The sequence below is a fragment of the Morus notabilis genome, unplaced genomic scaffold (assembly GCF_000414095.1).
Source record: "Morus notabilis unplaced genomic scaffold, ASM41409v2 Scaffold1082, whole genome shotgun sequence".
NCBI lineage: Eukaryota > Viridiplantae > Streptophyta > Magnoliopsida > Rosales > Moraceae > Morus > Morus notabilis.
In genome coordinates, this window is record NW_010358712.1 from 251,078 (window position 1) to 270,174 (window position 19,097).

The 19,097-nt window shown below is 32.3% G+C and overlaps 2 protein-coding genes across 2 annotated transcripts in view; both read left to right on the forward strand.

The window, feature by feature from the left end:
- LOC21395441 (CO(2)-response secreted protease) overlaps positions 1–1,813 on the forward strand; it is a 14,927-nt gene extending 13,114 nt beyond the window's left edge. The window contains exons 10-11 of the mRNA XM_024162333.1: positions 81–285; positions 1,209–1,813. Of these exons, the coding sequence (XP_024018101.1) occupies positions 81–285; positions 1,209–1,762 (759 nt within the window). The 3' untranslated portion in view covers positions 1,763–1,813. The remainder of the gene's footprint in view (positions 1–80; positions 286–1,208) is intronic.
- Positions 1,814–6,498: 4,685 nt separating this feature from the next.
- LOC21395442 (CO(2)-response secreted protease) lies at positions 6,499–16,735 on the forward strand. Its single transcript, XM_024162312.1, has 11 exons — positions 6,499–6,594; positions 6,766–6,878; positions 7,003–7,103; positions 10,250–10,405; positions 11,839–11,950; positions 13,003–13,540; positions 14,247–14,347; positions 14,574–14,816; positions 15,169–15,283; positions 15,438–15,654; positions 16,099–16,735. Exons 1-11 carry the CDS (start codon positions 6,499–6,501, stop codon positions 16,650–16,652), a joined length of 2,346 nt encoding a protein of 781 aa, XP_024018080.1. The 3' UTR covers positions 16,653–16,735.
- The last annotated feature ends 2,362 nt before the right edge of the window (positions 16,736–19,097 follow it).

Here is a 19,097-nt window from a genome sequence, read left to right on the forward strand (position 1 = left end):
ATATGTATGTATATGTTTTACAATTTTAATCCGACATCAACTGATATTAATTACTAATTATGGTGTATTGAGTTGTTTAGCCGGATATAATGGCTCCCGGAGTGAACATTTTAGCTGCCATGGTTCCAAAGATTAAAGAAGCAGTTGGGAAGAAACTGTCCAAGTTTTCTATGAGATCTGGAACATCAATGTCTTGTCCGCATGTTTCCGGGGCTGCTGCATTCGTTAAGTCAGTTCGCCGTCGATGGACTTCTTCTATGATCAAATCCGCGCTTATGACCACCGGTACTTCTTTTTCAATTATACGCACATTAACAACCAAAAAAGAGATTATGGTGTTAATTAATTTTTACCTATCGCATAAGCACAAATGCAGTTGAGACTAAGGGTATGTTTGGTAGTGATTCTTGGAGCCCAAAATTAATTTTCTAGCCATCCACAGTTGAAATTTGTGTTTAGTAAAAACCATAAAAAGTGATTCTTAAAGAATTTTTTGAAGAATTTACGGTCAAAATCAGAAGCAGTTTAAAAACAATTTTAACTTTTAAATTGTGTGACAATCACTTTAAAGTATAATTAATGAAACTTTCATAATACCCATAATACCCTTAGAATTAATACTTGTATAACTACAGTTTTCTAAACACTCAACTGTTTTTTATAACAGTTATTTTTTTTTAACACAACTAACATCAATTTTTTTAAAATCTACAGCACTACCAAATTGGCCCTAAAAAAATTCAGCTTCTCAAAATAACTTAAAAATTGGATCAATTTTTATATAAAATACGTACGTCCATTTTTACCCAACATTCTGAAGATTAAAAAAAAAGAAAAAAAGAAAAAAACAAATGTATGCATGCATGGTCGGTTCATGTGCCTAACTTGTGGATCTTATGCTTGAATACAAGTTTGTAATTGGTTAAAAACTAGCGGTGATGATTGTTTATGGTGATACATTAGATTGTTCTAGGCATCGTTCATTTTACAGATTTGAATTTTTAGTTTAAGGTTTCTACAGTTAAAAGTTATAAGAAAATGTCACATCTAATTTTTTCTGTTATAGTTAAAAGCTCTAAGAAAATATCACATCTCAACTCGAATTAAAAACCCGAATTCGTGAAGCGAACGAGACCCTAGTGTCAATAAAACAAGGCAAATTAATGTACTTGACATCTCTTCCTCCAATGCATATATATTATTTTTAGCAAAGACATACGACAACAGGAGGAAGGTATTAACAAACAGCTCAAGCCACATAGCAAATCCACACGAGGCAGGATCTGGAGAAATGAACCCAATTAAGGCTCTAAATCCAGGGCTAGTCTTCGAAACGACAACACAAGACTATCTTCAATTCCTTTGTTACTATGGCTATTCGCAAAAGGACATAAGAAGCGTGGCGTCAAACACGAAGTTCAAATGTCCCGAACATTCTAACAAAGAACTAATCTCCAACATTAATTACCCCTCCATTTCTATCAGCAAGCTCCGCAGAAACCAATCCAAAGTCATACAAAGAACTGTCACTAATGTGGGACCCTCCAACTCCGCATACATTGCTAAGGTTCAATCTCCCAAGGGCTTAGTTGTGAAGGTTATTCCGGACAAGATTGTGTTCACAAAGGGCCTGAAGAGAGCTCCTTTTGAGGTGTCGTTTTTCGGTAATAAGGAGGCTGCTAGTGGCTACAACTACGGATCTATTACTTGGTTTGATGATCGGCGTTCTGTTCGTGTTGTGTTTACTGTGAATCTTGACTAATTTGGAAGTGTGTTGCGGTTAGGCAAATTAATATATATATATATATATACATATATATGTTGTATTGAGTGATTTATGTGTAATACATTTAGTACTGGAAGTTGGTGTTTCGTGAAGTACTTGATTTTAAGACGTATACTGCTGGGGGGTTATTCGACAAATTTGATTATGATCTATCGTTGTATTGCTTTAATTAGTGGAAGTTTTTAATCTTTTGAAAAAAAAAATCTTTATATATATGTAATATTGTAATTTGTTTTCTGATTATCCAAGTTTAGTGTCAAACTTTAAACTTTAGAATATTGTTAATGAATGATGAAAACTTTATTTTATGTTTGTTTATTGGGTTGTATAGAATGTACTACTTAACTTTAAAGGTTCAAATCTCATATGATCTGTAAATTCAATCCGCGAAATTCAATAGTTTTAGATTGACAATAGATTGGAATTTTTCCCAATCTAATAACTTTGAATTGAATTGCGAATTGACCCATAATCCGCATATTCCTATCCGTGGAAACCCCTAATTGTATATTTGTATTCATGAAATGATTGTGTTACTTCTAGAGCAAAATATAAAGCAATCAAAACTAAATTAATAACCTTGAATTAGGTATATGAAGTTATTCATACGTGGAGTGGAGGATATAGTTTTTAAGACTATAGTTAAAATCTCTAGTTCACGGTAAGTTAAGTTGTAGTAATTCATTGGGTAACTGGGACAATTTGGCACCAACTAAAGTGGCCAATGTCGATGATCGACAGTCACTCATTGGATGACTCCAGGTACTGATGGTCCCCACTAAGCGACTAAAGCAAGTAGCGCCGGAAGGGTGACTAACAGTCACTCAATGGGCGACTTCAACTTGACTTGTTCAACACTGTAGTAGGGTACTTCGGTCAAACACAAAAAGAAATGTGAGGGAAAAAAAAATAGTAAGAACATTAACGTACAAATGGAGGAAATTTTAATTGCAAATATTCATGGAGTCCAATAACATAGCATTATTGTGAAAACTCCATTAGTTTTCTTAACCTCCACCTTTAAATTGAAGGGCAAAATGTTGAGCTCTAAAAAGCATCCCTTAATATATATATATATATATATATATGATTGAGAATGTAATTTTTTTCTCTCCATAAGATTTGGATAGTAATATAGGAACCAAACAAGGAAGAATCTTTGCTTTCAATGAAAACAACGTGTCAATTTATTTATCTAATAAATATCCTACTTGCAATTTGTTTGTTTCTCATTCCAATATACAAAGAATGTACTTGACAACTGAGTATATATGTGGAAGCTATTAATATAAGAGCCAACACCCAATTGAAAGAAATAATTTAATGTTGACATTATATATATATTTATATATATAAGCAAGTCTTTAATGATTATGTTTTTATTAGGGTTACCTATCACATATATAAAATTAATAATATAATATGATAATAATTTAATCTTCAACTACTCAATTTATTAAAACTATTAAATCATTTTTTTTATAATTAATGGTGATACTCACTGATCAATAAATATTAGAATAACTATTAAAACTATACCCTATACACACACAAAGAAATTAAGGTGAAATCGGACTCTTTCTAACCACATCAGAATTACATGTGAATGCATCTTTCTAAGAAAACCTATCGAATGTTGACACAAATGAAAACTGCCAACATTATTGGCAATCAATTTTAATTAATACTGGCAACAAAGTAAAAAAAGTAATAATTGTTCATACTCCACTGACCAAAATGAAAACTTATATGACAAAAAAGTATTCCCACCTTAATTATTGTTAACTTTAGGAAATGGAACAAAATTAGGTAATCGAAAAAGATTGTAATGCCACATTGTGTTGTTGCTTTAGATGGTGACGATGATGTAGGCTTTATATGGTGACTTCAGCGCATGACGCATACAGAGCAACCAAGTAATTGAAGCAGAAAGCTGTGTCTCCAAGAGGATGAAAACGTGGAAAATGATAGAATGAGTATGAGACTCCACATATTCTTCAAATTGGTGTATTTAATCAATGCACACACACACACATATATATATATATATATATATATGCTACAACATTCAGAAGAAGGCATTTTGGGTTATTCAATTATTGTTTATCTTCGTTTCAAATGGATCATCTTGGATGCTTAGGTAATTTAATTTTTTTTAGTTTATTTTATTGGAGCATTCTTGTTAAACTGAAGATGGGATGAAGAGATTTGTTTGGCCAGAGATGTATTCTTTAACTTTATACCGACGGATAGGGATGTTTGATTGGAGGATTCAAACCATGATTTGAATCATGGTTCATGGTTCACTCTCATAAAAAATACACGTAAATCGAAAATGATTCTAATCACATGATTCTAATCCACGAATCAAACGTCTCTGATTTCTGTCCAGAGATTGTGTCCGATTTTGTAGAATTCAATCTGATTTGTTTCTATTTGGAAATTAAATCGATTGTGGAGTGTGGACTATTTTTCTGGGGTAGTTACAGGATTTGGTGTTTGTAATCAGTATTCAGAGTTTTTTTTTTTCACTAGTGATTTATCTCTTTCTCTATTTATAGCTACATTGTTAAACCACGTCAAAACTCCGTGTTTAGAATTGATTCCGTTTTTATTTTTCACATTTTTTGAGAAAGAAAAAATGGCAACATTTCTAAAACGGCGTTTAGCGCAATAAAGACAAGAGTCAGAAATGAAAACGATTTTTTAGTTTAGTGTAAAATGAGAGAGAAATGAAAAATGACTTTTAGTCGTTTTTCATTTTTTGTTTTCATTTTCTCCTCCTCTCTCGAGCAGAGAGAAAGAGAGAGAGACATTAATGAGGTTTTTTTATACTGAAAATAATCTCTTGATAAAATTACCAAACGCATTTTCAAAAATGATTTATGTCTGAGATTGAAAACGTTTTCATTTTCATACAAAAAACAAAATCATTTTGGAACGAGTTCCAAACGCGCTTTCTTCATTTTTTTTTTTTTTTACCATCTCTTGATTCACAAGGCAACGTTCGGTTCAAAACATCAAGACTTGTAAACCTAACCTAGTTACTAGATTCTCAAAACAATGCCAGTCAAGTACTGCTCTTAGATGTCCACTTTTGCATTTCTTATTGCTATACTCAATTTTGGTGAAGTGTTTGTGCTTGGAGTCATAGGAAGCTGCTCACTAGAGCAAGGAATATTAAACCTATGAACTTTGAAAAAGCAAGGTTTTGGGGCTTTCATACTTGGTAGCTAGCCTGTGTATCACTACATTCATTAGTCTAAATGCCACAAGATCACAAAAGGCAAAACCAACAATAAAGCAGACACATAAACTAAAACAAAAAAAGAAAAAAAAATTGTGTGAAGAGAGAGAAACTATATATTTGGCAAAGGAAGGAGAATAAAGGGAACAAAGAAAATAAAAATTGCACATGGACATTGATGTGTACATAACTCTTCCACCCTGCTCTTTTGTAGCAAAAGGTAAATGAGTTTACTTGCAATTCAAGTTCATGATATGATTCTTCCATTACTAGTTACTAGTTAGTAGTCACTAATCTGCCGGTCAAGAGAGAAATACATAAACAAATGATCCTATTATCTCCATTCCCACCACTAATGACCTAATGAGTGAACTGAACTCTAAAGAAAAAGACTAATCTTAAAAGTGCAAAAAACCATGGTTTCCTATTTCCTTTTTAGTTGGCTTTCTACTTAGTAAATTTGTTAATTGATATGATATATATATATTTTTTTGCTAAGCACATCATTAAATTTATACCTGATTTCACCACAAAATGTATAGTTCAAGCTTCACACCTTTCACACCTTTATTTTTTTTTCCTTTTTACAAAAAAAAAAAAAAAGTATATAAAGGACTAACACACTCTTTTTGGGAAAACTATGGAGCCAATATGATATGAACATTAGTTTAGTTTGCAATAGAAAAAAATTAGTAGAGAAACTTTGTCGCCATCCTACTTTTCCTTCATGTGTGGGAGGAGAAGAAATGTCTAACTTGGAAAACTTCTTTTTTTTCCTCAAAAATTCAGATAAAGTTGTTGATCCAAATATACTTTAGTACATAAAAAATTAATCCTACTCATTATGTTTTAAGGAATAATTATAATGGATGTGACTGGTCTAAATAGTACTCAAATACCAAATCCTATAATATTAAAGCAAATATTAAACTATAGCACTTCATGCATGAACGATGCTCAAATGAGATAATGCAATAGAAGTTTGATTACTTTTTAGTTAGTACTTAGTACTCAATTAGTAGTCACATGAATGAGATGTGTTGTAAAGGCCCTTCATTGAACATGACAGACTTAATAATAATATATTATAAGTAACTATTTCAATAATTACACTAAAATAAGTGATAAAGTAGCATCTACAATAGATATACATATATTTGTACTAAAGAGTATAACAAAATAGTGGTATATAATTAACAAGAAATGATTGTGATTCATATAGAGCAAAAGAATAATCAACTATCCTTTTCTTTTTTCTTTTTCTTTTTCCCTCGTGGTCATGTTGGCGAGTCAATTTACTCTCACTCCAAAACAGAGCTACCTATAAATATTTGTTGGTTGCATAACCCAAAACATTCCACACCCATCTTCTTCTTCTTCATCCTTTCTTCATCCCATTATATACAAAGCCGAAGAGCCCTTACCACTATATAAATCTGTTGAATACGTACAGATATATATATATATGACTAACTTTCATATATTACTCTCTTTTCTCTCTCTGCCATGGCTTCTCATCAACGTTTCTTGGGCCTCTGCATCAAATCATGATGTTCTGAAGGTAAATTCTCCAAATGGGTTCCCATCAAAATTTCCTTTTTCTTGTTTGGTTGCCGAGAAAATGATGCAATTCAGCAACAAGAGTGAGATATAAAAAATGAATGAGACTTTCAATCAAAACTGTCGGTGGAGAACATTTTTTAGCTTTATCTTTTGTTTTTTGTTTTGGCAGCATTATGTTGTTTATATGGGAGCTTCAGATCCATCGCTGAATGGAAACGGAGATGATGCTAAAGTTGGAGAATCTGCTTATCTGCAATTATTGTCTTCCATTATAAAACCAAGGTTCAATAATATACAGTGGATATATATACAATAACACAAATATAACTCTTATTATTTTCGTTTTGTTTGTCATAATTATTGTTGTTATGTTATTATATGTATTTTCGGTATATTATTTTTGCAGCAAAGAAAATTATGAGAGAATGTCTATAATACACAATTACAATCATGCTTTTAGAGGATTCTCTGCCATGCTTACAGAGCTTGAAGCTTCTGTTCTATCCGGTACTTTTTGTTTCTCTTGTCTCTCTCTCTGTCTGCTTGTGTCTTTTATTTTTTATTTTTCTCTTTTTTGTCTATTCAAGTATTTATTGATTTTATTTATTTTTAACTCTTCATCAAATATATGTTTTTCAATATGTCCCAATTCTACTTTTGGCATTTCATTCCCTTCAATTTAGAAATACTTTAGGGATAATAGAATGACTTTTTTTTTTTTTTTTTTGCTGGGAATGGTAATATAGAACTTTTCTTAGCAATTGAAAAAAAAATAGAGAACTGAAGGGTAATTTAGTAATTTTCTTTTATAAATATTTATATTAAAAAACGCTTTTGGAAGGTTCGTGTCTACGGAATGGTAAGCGAGCTGATTTGCTGTCGAAAAAATAAGATAGCTGATTGTAAATTTTTTTTTTTTTTTTTTTTTATAAATATTTTTTGGTTATCTTTTTTTTTTTTGCCCCCATTTTACCAAGCTGATTTCACATGGGGAGGAACTTGGAGGTGGTTTCAGTAACAATATTAACATTTAAAACGTAGCCGTTTTTTTAACAATAACTAACATAAAGTAATTATTTTAAGATTTTTGGAAATGATACTGTAAAAATGACGTCTTCCGGTTTTGCGTATTTGTTTGCTTGAACATGGTGTCTAATGAATAATAATAAATAAAAATATACGATCATGCGATGTATACCTGTTGACTTGTTTTCCTGAAACTGAATCTCAACTTTTATTATCAGTTTCTCTCGAATCCCAAAGTGGACAATGCAATTTTTTGGACCGGTAAAATATAAAATTAAGCAAAACGTCTGAAGTTATTAAAGAAAATAAAAATAAGAAAATATATCGAAAACCGTTTATTTAGTTTAAATATCACCTTTATCCTTTTCATAATCTAAATGCCTAAAACACCCATTGTGCTTATAAAAACATGCCAAAACATCCCCCGTGTTTGCACAATTAGTCTCAAAACACCCCTTAAAGATACGCGTGGTTGGAGGGATGGAGAATATAAAAAATAAAGATGATTATAGTAATCTTTTATGTTATTTAATGGGATGGATGGAGAGTCGAAAGTATGAATAATAATTATTTGTTAAATTATTATACTGTCCATTTAATATATTTGTTAATAATTTGTTTAGAGGGTAAAACAATATTTTTAATATTAAACTTGATGGATTGTTTGAATCTTTACATTGATGAGAGGATCCAATTTAGTTGGCCATGAAGGAGAGCACATCCCTCCACCTCTCCTATCCCTCTAACTAAACAAGTGATTAACCCTCTCTCTCCACCTCTTTCCATCCGTCCATCTCTCCTTTTGACCAAACATCGTCTAGGGGTCCGTTTGATTAGAGGAATGGAGAGTAGAAATGAACCTTCCAACCAAACATAGTCTAAGGATCCGTTTGGTTAGAGGGATATAGAGTAGTAAGTATGGAGAGAGTTGGAGGGATGCAAAGGATTATAATAATCTCTCATGTTATTTGGTAGGATGGAAGAAAAGTTGAAATGATGAATAATATTTAGTTTTTAAATTACTATATTTTTCATTTAAACTATTTGTTAATAATTAGTTTAGACGATAAAACAGTCTTTTAAATATTAAACTTGATGGATTTTTTGAATCCTTGCAATGATAGAAAGATCCAATTTGGTAGGTTTTGAGGGAGAGCACATCCCTCCAAATCTACTCTCCCTTCTCCTCTCCCTCAAACCAAACATGTGATTAGCCATCTCCTTCTACCCTTCTCCCTCTGTCCAATCAAGCACACTCTGAAATAAATAAATTTTTTAAAATGCCAAGATCAGTTTTCTCAACATGTATCAAATACAATTGAAAACATTATTGCACCATCTTTAAAACCTCAAAATAATTGAAATATTTCTTTAATTGAAATGTTTATTTGGATATTTAAAATTTTTTATTTAATTTTTTAATTCATATTTAAAAGAATGTTTATTATAGATTGGAAAAGGTACTTGAAATGTTTATTTGGATATTTTAAATTTTTTATTTAATATTTGGTTATATTTAAAAGAATATGTATTATAGATTGGGAAAGGTACCACTTGTTTTTTTTTTCAAATACAAAAGGTATTTTGGATATTTAAAAAATAAATAAAAAACAAATGCAAAACCATCTCTCTCTGTTTTTTTTTTAAGGCAAAAAGAAGCAGAAACATTATCCTTTAAGAAAAACAAAATCAAGATATAATTATTTCTTTTTCATCTTTTTATTTATTTATTTTTACTTTCAAAGTCACGAGATTTGAACTCTATATCTTATGTCAAAATAAAAAATTTACCACTAAATTATAACTACATGCTTCAAGATAATATAATGTTTTTTAGCAAGATGTTTATACGAAACTTAGATCCCCTATTTCATATAGTTTAGAAAAGAAAAACAAGTGATACTTATTTGATAAATTAACAGGCAAATAATTATAGTTTACCTATGAAGAAGATTTAATTTATAGATCTACCATTTGTTGAGTAATTTATAGATCTACCTGAGCTCTCCTGGTGTGTGAAATTCCAACTTCAAGCTAGCTCAAAACTAAAGGATTATTGTTATTTTTTTTTTCTAGAAAAACTGTAGGATTATTTTGTAGTCTTAGTTCTATAAGAAATTCTTTTGACTAAAACGTTAATATTACAAAGGATTAATTCTTTTTATAGCACTGATAAATTTTTTTTAAAAAATAGCATTGGATTTAATATTCTTTTATGTCATTATCACGTTAAGAATTATAATAAATAATTATCATAGATACCACAAGTAATTATAAGATGCACTATTATAAATGTTGATAATTACTATAATTATTAGAAAGATATGATATGACAACAATCTAAAAGAAAATAATTAAAACCAAAACTGTTTCTTAAATATATTTTTTAGACAAAATTGTTGAACTTACTTTTAATAGGTATTTTTACTTTTAAATTCGTGCAATTTTAATGTAATTCAATATCTCAAAAAGTATCTATCAGTGATAAATAATATACCTAAAAAGCTATCCCGATTATATAGCAGCACTTATCTTCTTAGTTTTATTTCCATCTTCTTACTAAGCAATAATTAATTTGAAGGACAAAAAATATGAACCATAAATTGAATGATATTTTGGTGAAGCAGATCATGAGGAAGTTGTAACGGTATTGCCCGACACAATGCTTCAACTCCACACAACACGTTCGTGGGATTTCTTGGAAGGAAAAGCAGGCAGGCTATCAACATGGACTTCTGATAAGCATTTGTCCAGTGACGTCATAATTGGAATTATTGACACAGGTAATATATAGTAATCCCTATTTTAATTCCGGGTATTAACATTAATGGGTCCGTTTAGTTCGTTGATTCGAATTTTTAATTCGAGTTAAGATATAACTTTATGTGAGTTTTTTACTGTACCAAAAAAATTAAATGTGACTGTTTCTAAGAGTTTTTTACTATAATAAAACTCAAATTCTAAACTTGAATCGGTAAAATGAACATGCTCTTAGTTTTTTAACTATGCCCATCACAACAGTCAACACTCCTTGAACCTTTTAATTTATATATATATATATATATATATTTAGTTTCTAAACTTTTGTTTTTTTTTTTGACAATTTTAATCCATGTCATAAAATCGAGGACAAGTTTATTTAACAAAGAAAACTATGCGGTTATATCGTGTAGTAGTTTGAAATTTTACAAAGATAATACATGGAATGCAAGTTTTACAACTATTAAAAATCTTTTAAAGTAGAATATTATACTTTTAATGCAAATAGTTCTGTAAAATTTTGAGTTATTTTGCAATAGGATTATTATTACTCTTGTTAAATTTCTTAAATCTTTAATCAATAAAAAATGCAATAAATAAATATAGTTCATGGAGTAAATCTAACAAAAAAAAATGGAACTAAAGTATCAAGATACCATAATTTAGGGACAAATTATGCCCAAAAATTTGAATTTTCTAGGAAGATAATCTATTATATTTACATAAAGTCTTAATTGCGAAAACTCTTCTTCTGTTTTCAACTGTTTTTAGAAAATATGTTTGTTTTTGAAAATTAACAATTCTTGCTCCCGTCCAAGTTAACACCTAATTTCTCGACAATCCTACCCTTCATGTCTCAATTCTGACCAACACCGTTGGCGGGCAAGAATTTTCAAAAAAAAAAAAAAAAAGAAAGAAAAAAAAATTTATATATATATTACATAGCGTCGAAGTACAACTAAAACGAAAAGTTTTTTACGGAGAAAATAAAAGTAGAGGGATAATTTTTGCAACTAACTTATTTATGGATATTTTGTTCTTAATGAGTATTTAAAATTCCCGAAATTAATAAAAAAATTAATTTAAAAAATCACATCTTAAAAACAAATCACCACATGACTTTGCTCCAAAAACACTGCTATAAAACCTAAGCCAGTATCTCTTTAACACGTAATTTGCTAATATATGATTTATATGCATATATATATATATATATAATATAGGTAAGGTCTCTAGTTAAACACTTAGAAAGTGTCTGACTGGAACGACAGTTGTATAATTTTATATAAATTGTGTATATTTACATATAAATCGTGTATATTTACATATAAATCGTGTATATTTATATGTAAAGTCGTGTATGTTAAGTTATAAAAAATGACAATGTAATTCTTATATATATATAGATGATTTCTAAAAATAAGAAAAAAAATAAGAAAAAAAACTTTTACTGCAGGGATATGGCCGGAGTCTCCAAGTTTTCATGATGTGGGAATGGGGCCAGTCCCTTCCAGATGGAAAGGGGCTTGCATGGAGGGATTCGACTTCAAAAAATCGCATTGTAATAGGTGACAATTTCTTCCCTAATTTAGATAAGAAGAAACAACAAATACTACAGCCAATTTGTATTCTCACAGCTTCTTTCACCAAGTGACCGGAATTTTCTCCACCATGCATTCTCTTTTGCTTTACACTTTTGGCAAAATATTATTGAAAAATTGCGGTGGTAGAGATGTCCTCAATATTGTTTGATTAAGAAAGTTTCTTTCCTAAAAAAAAAATGACTGTGTAAATCTTTAACAGTATTTTTGATAAATTATCAATTGATTTAAAAAACTTAATTAATTGACAATCACTACTTTAAAAACTGAATTTTTGTTTAATTTAAAAAACTTAAGGACATTTACAACATATGATTTTTGTTTTGTTTTTTTGGGGAACAACATATGATTTAACAAACGCTACTTTTGCACGTATCACAAAACAATGCAAATAAATCTTGTTAATTGATGCGATCGTTTCTTGATCAGATTTTATATCAATCACTATCATCCAATTTACAAATTTTGTTACCATACAACTATCACATCCATTGGTAAAATCTTGATGAACAAATGCCATTCGGGTGGTTAGTCAGCGTCACTTAGGGTTCGTTTGGTACGAGAATTTAAATCATAGCAATTCTAATCACGATTCTAAAACCAGTTTTCCATGATTCATTATTTTTGGTTCAAATCATGATTCTGAAACCATGATTTAGAATCAGGGGTTTGAATCACCTTGAATTAAGAGGGGAGTGGTTTTAGAAGTATGATTTAAGCTAATTTAAAACATCATATCAGATTCTAAATCATGATTCAGAATCATCCAAACTAAACACTATTCTGAATCAATATTCAAAATCACTGTAAACAAACACTGATTCTGAACCATGATCCAGAATCATGGTTCTGGATGCATCTACCAAACACACTCTTATAAATTCGAAATTTAACAAACCAAGTAGGCGCATTTAATGTTCTTTAAGCGTTATTGTACTGCATGAAGACAGAAAAATAAAAGTGACAATTGACAAATGTTAATAGTACCAAGTTCTTACAGTCCATTGTGCTGTTTTAAGGAAGTTGATAGGTGCAAGATACTACAATGCCCCACTGATGTCAAGCGGCAACCAGAGTCAGGAAGCAAAAAGCAACGGCTCTCCAAGGGATACCGTGGGGCATGGAACGCACACGGCGTCCACTGCAGCAGGTGTGAGAGTAGCCAACGCCAGTTACTACGGCTTAGCCAAAGGGATGGCAAGAGGCGGCTCTCCTTCTGCTAGGATCGCGAGCTACAAAGCATGCTCGCCCGAGGGCTGCTCGGGCGCCACCATCTTGAAGGCGATCGACGATGCCATCAAGGATGGAGTTGACATGATCTCCATTTCCATTGGAATGAACTCACTCTTCCAATCTGATTACCTGAATGACCCGATAGCCATCGGAGCATTCCACGCCGAGCAAATGGGGGTCATGGTCATTTGCTCCGCAGGGAATGATGGACCGGATGCTTACACTGTTGTCAACACTGCTCCGTGGGTATTGACCGTTGCAGCTTCAAGTATTGACAGAGATTTTCAGTCAACAGTGCTGCTTGGAAATGGGAAAGCCCTCAAAGTAAGCCTCTTAACATACTTGTAGACTCTGTGGCTACTTCTGTCAACAAAATTATGGTGCTCTTTTTAGTGCAATCGCAATCCAGATGCTTTCGCGCGGTTATGTGTGATTGAACTAAGCTTTTTTAGTACTCACATCAGGTCTACACCGCTGGTGAGTATTATCATTTTTAGCCCTCTAACTCCAGGCCAAATTCCATTTTGGACCATGATTTTTAAACCGACTCAAAACAAGTCCTTGATCTATCAAAATGTCACAAATTAGTCATTATGTTTATCCAACTGTGAAAATATCGACAAGAAAAGCGACATGAGGACCGTGTGCTGTTTAGCGGTAGTTAATTTTGCATTAGAAGGAAGTCACGCCTCATTCTATTTAGATTTTAACAGTCGGATAGATGAAAAGACTAATTTGGAAGGATTTGGTAAATCGTGGATTCATTTTGGGATTTTTAAAAATCAAGGACCAAATTGGATATGGCCTATAGTTCGGGGGTTAAAAAAGCTTAACCCTTAATCCTTTCATATCAAGTATAAACATAGGCACCAAGTATGTGACGTCTTTGGACCGTACACCTTGGAGTTGACATTTTGTGTTATGCAAGAAATTATCACATGAAACTCAAAAATTTGATGGAAACCTTAATGGATGTAAGGTCACATTGGGTTACCCACATTTTTTTTCTCATCTATCTCTGTTTGCATAGGGATCTAGCATTAATTTCTCAAACCACTCGCGCTCAAAGGCATATCCACTTGTTTTCGGAAAGGACGTGACAGCCAATTTTACTCCTGCATCTGAAGCAAGGTGATTCAGATTCACAATTTTATGTAAATATCTAATGTGAAACATTGTTTGTGCCGATGCATGATATGCGTTGCCTTCTAATGTCCTGTTGCAGAAACTGCTATCCAGGATCATTTCTGCATCTGAAGCAAGGTGATTCAGATTCACAATTTTATGTAAATATCTAATGTGAAACATTGTTTGTGCCGATGCATGAAATGCGTTGCCTTCTAATGTCCTGTTGCAGAAACTGCTATCCAGGATCATTGGATCCTAAAAAGGTTGCAGGCAAGATTGTTGTCTGCGCTAACGATGACCCCTCTGTTACAAGACGAATCAAGAAACTAGTTGTCGAAGACGCCAAGGCAAAAGGAATGATTTTGATTGATGAAGATGAGAAAGGAGTTCCTTTTGATTCAGGCGTTTTCTCATTTGTAGAAGTTGGAAGTGTTGCAGGGTCTCAGATTCTTCACTACCTAAATTCTACCAAGTAAGATTTGTGTCTACATTTACTAGCAAAAATCTTGTTATTTCCATTTTCTTTAATCATGTAATTCAGTATTTTCATTCTTATATTTTAAATTAACAGAATAACTAACTTCTTCCCATAGAGTATTCCTAAACAAGGACATTTATGATTTATCAAAAACCAGATTTCCTATACAAACATCAAGACATGTAATAACGGAACTACGTGAAACTTTACTATTATTCATTATTCAACATTAGGTTCGTAATACTGGCTAATAGTTTCTATAACAAAAATTTCATACATAAACTACATACTTCATTTACCTTACCGTTGGCGTGCGTATCCTCACGTTCCTAAGCTCGCACAACAGGAAGCCGACAGCAGCAATCCTTCCAGCAGTCGAAGTTCTGAGATATAGACCCGCACCAGTTGTCGCCTATTTTTCATCGAGGGGTCCTGCACAGCTCACAGAAAATATTCTCAAGGTCATTAGTTCTTTCACTTGCACACCAGTCTCATACATGTTTAATATGAGTCTCTTTATTCTCTGGTGTAATATGCTCCTGCACTTCTTGAACTCAACGTATACTTCGAAACATTTTCACACAAATACTGATAAAATTTCCCATAAAACATCAGCCGGACATAATGGCTCCAGGGGTGGCCATTTTAGCTGCTGTGATTCCCAAGAGTAATGAACCAGGGACTGCTCCAACCGGGATGGAGCCATCAGATTTTGCCATGAAATCTGGAACATCAATGGCTTGTCCACATGTAACAGGAGCGGCTGCATTCGTTAAATCAGTGCGCCGCAGATGGACTTCTTCCATGATCAGATCATCTCTTATGACAACAGGTATATTATTACCTTAATTTCCTCTAGGATTGACGACTCATGCTAGTGTCTTATTAATTAGTAAGGTATGGTCCCTTTCTCATTTTTATTTGGACACAATTTTAAAGTTAAAAGAAAAATACTTGTTTTCTCGGGAGTATGTCTATTCTTAATCACAGTTTAACCTTTTTACGATAGTATTTTCAGGTAATGTTTCAAAACTGAATGTCACGATTTGAGATATCTATCTAGAGAACTCCTAACATTTTTTATGTGTAGATTAACGGCATGTTTAGTTCGCTGATTCAAGTTTTTAATTCAAGTTGAGATGTGACTTTATATGAGAGTTTTTTACTGTAGTAAAAAAGTAAAATGTGACTGTTTTTCAGAGCTTTTTACTATAGCAAAACTCGAATCGTTGAAATGAACGGGGCTAACTTTACCCTTTTTCTTGTTGGCCTGCAGCAACAGTATACAACAACTTGAGAAAGCCTGTGACAAACAACTCGAAATACATAGCAAATCCACACGAGACAGGAGTTGGAGAAATAAACCCGATCAAAGCTCTTAATCCGGGCCTAGTCTTCGAGACAACCGTACAAAACTACCTTGAATTCCTCTGTTACTATGGCTATTCAGAGAAGAACATAAGATCCATGTCAAACACAAAGTTCAGTTGCCCAAAACTCCCGATTGCACAACTAATCTCCAATGTTAACTATCCATCAATCTCTATTAGCAAGCTCAGTCGACACGAAGCCGCGCCTAAAGTCATCAAAAGGACCGTAACAAATGTAGGACCCTCCAACTCTACGTACATCGCTAACGTTAATTCTCCGAAGGGCTTGGTGGTGAAAGTTACACCGGATAAGATTGTGTTCAACAAGGTCCAGAAGAGGGTTCCTTTCCAGATTTCATTTTTTGGCAAGGAGGCTCCTAAAGGCTATAATTTTGGATCTGTTACTTGGTTTGATGGCCGCCATTCTGTTCGTGTTGTATTCAGTGTGAATGTTGAATGATTTCGAATTTGTGTCGAAGTAAAGAGATAAATTTGACACAAACAAAAATATAGAGAAACCTCAAAATTTTCTTTTTTTTTTTCTTTTTTTTCTTCTTCCTTTTTTTTTTTTTTTTTAGTCATACTAGTTGTTTTCACCTAAGTTGAAGAGAGATGTGACTTTATATGAGAGTTTTTTACTGTAGTAAAAAAGTAAAATGTGACTGTTTTTCAGAGCTTTTTACTATAGCAAAACTCGAATTCTAAACTCGAATCGTTGAAATGAACGGGGCTAACTTTACCCTTTTTCTTGTTGGCCTGCAGCAACAGTATACAACAACTTGAGAAAGCCTGTGACAAACAACTCGAAATACATAGCAAATCCACACGAGACAGGAGTTGGAGAAATAAACCCGATCAAAGCTCTTAATCCGGGCCTAGTCTTCGAGACAACCGTACAAAACTACCTTGAATTCCTCTGTTACTATGGCTATTCAGAGAAGAACATAAGATCCATGTCAAACACAAAGTTCAGTTGCCCAAAACTCCCGATTGCACAACTAATCTCCAATGTTAACTATCCATCAATCTCTATTAGCAAGCTCAGTCGACACGAAGCCGCGCCTAAAGTCATCAAAAGGACCGTAACAAATGTAGGACCCTCCAACTCTACGTACATCGCTAACGTTAATTCTCCGAAGGGCTTGGTGGTGAAAGTTACACCGGATAAGATTGTGTTCAACAAGGTCCAGAAGAGGGTTCCTTTCCAGATTTCATTTTTTGGCAAGGAGGCTCCTAAAGGCTATAATTTTGGATCTGTTACTTGGTTTGATGGCCGCCATTCTGTTCGTGTTGTATTCAGTGTGAATGTTGAATGATTTCGAATTTGTGTCGAAGTAAAGAGATAAATTTGACACAAACAAAAATATAGAGAAACCTCAAAATTTTCTTTTTTTTTTTTCTTTTTTTTCTTCTTCCTTTTTTTTTTTTTTTTTAGTCATACTAGTTGTTTTCACCTAAGTTGAAGATTGGAGACTACCAAGGATTTTTTTTTTCTTCCTTATTATTAGTTATCAAACTATAGCCACTTCACAAGTGGCTATAGAACATCTAATCAAGAATTTATTAGATTACAAAAAATCGTGCAGGAAAAAAGATGTTTTAAATACTCTATATTGTCTGTTCTCAATTTCTCATAATGAGAAAAGGAAACAAACGTGGATGGGAAAAAAACTTTAGGCATCGTTCACTTCACGAATTCGAGTTTTTAATTCGAGCTAAGATGTAATATTTTTTGAGAGCTTTTCACTATAACAGAAAAAGTTAGATGTGACATTTTCTGAGAGCTTTTTACTGTAGAAACTTAAAACTGAAAACTCGAATCAGTAAAATGAACGATGTCATGTATATTAAAACCCGTTTATACATATAGTATTCTTTGAAAAAGTTAGAATCCGTTTATATGTATATTAAAACCATGATTTTTAATTTCAACATTTAAATTTTAAATTTTTTATAACAAAAAAATATTATAACTGAATTAATAATTTGAGTTTAAATATATAAAATAAGGAAACTTCTCCCATACTCCCTCTTATTTTGAACTATCGGTAGGATGCATTTTTAGTAACCGTGCCTAAATGAAGATAGTACATGTGCTCTCAAATTTTAAGTGCTCTAAGAGTTTTCTCACAGTTAAGTCTAAGTGGACCGTGGTTTTGTTAAAGTATAAAATTATTGTTAGCCCACCTTCTATTAGTTTAAGCTTTTGGGATGAATTGGTAAACTAACATGGTATCAGAGTAGGAGGCCCTAAATTCAAACTCCTGTAATTACACTCTTTATCCCCATTTAAATTGTCATTATGTATTGGGTCTTTAATATATTTCGGGCTTAAATATTCACATGTTGGGCTTTTCAATTAATTTACTCACACGATTGCCCATTGTCCAGCCTACGCGTGAGGGGGAGTGTTAAAGTATAAAATTATTGTTGACCCACCTCTTATTAGCATAAGATTTTGGGATAGATTGATAAACTAACAGGTTTTCCAAATTGAAATAAAAGAAAAAAAGGAAAAGAAGAATGGCGTCATCTCTTCGACAAGTGTACAATAAGATGGCGTTTGGTTCATAGATTCAGAATCATAATTCAGAATCATTCTCGATTTACGTGTGTTTTCTATGAGAGAAAATATTGTAGCGAACCACGAATCATGATCCGAACCATGACACAGATCTTTATTCCAAACGCACCCTAAGTCGTTCGTTCCCCTTTAAGAATATCTACTAACTCGGCCTTCTCACAAACCCGCGAACTTATCGATAATAGTCGCAATCCAAACAGAAGAGAAGAAGTTGAATTGCTGTGAATAGTTAAAAATTATGACTATATTATATTATACTATAATATAATATATATAATTACAATATAATATATATTTATTATTATATTTAATATAATACAA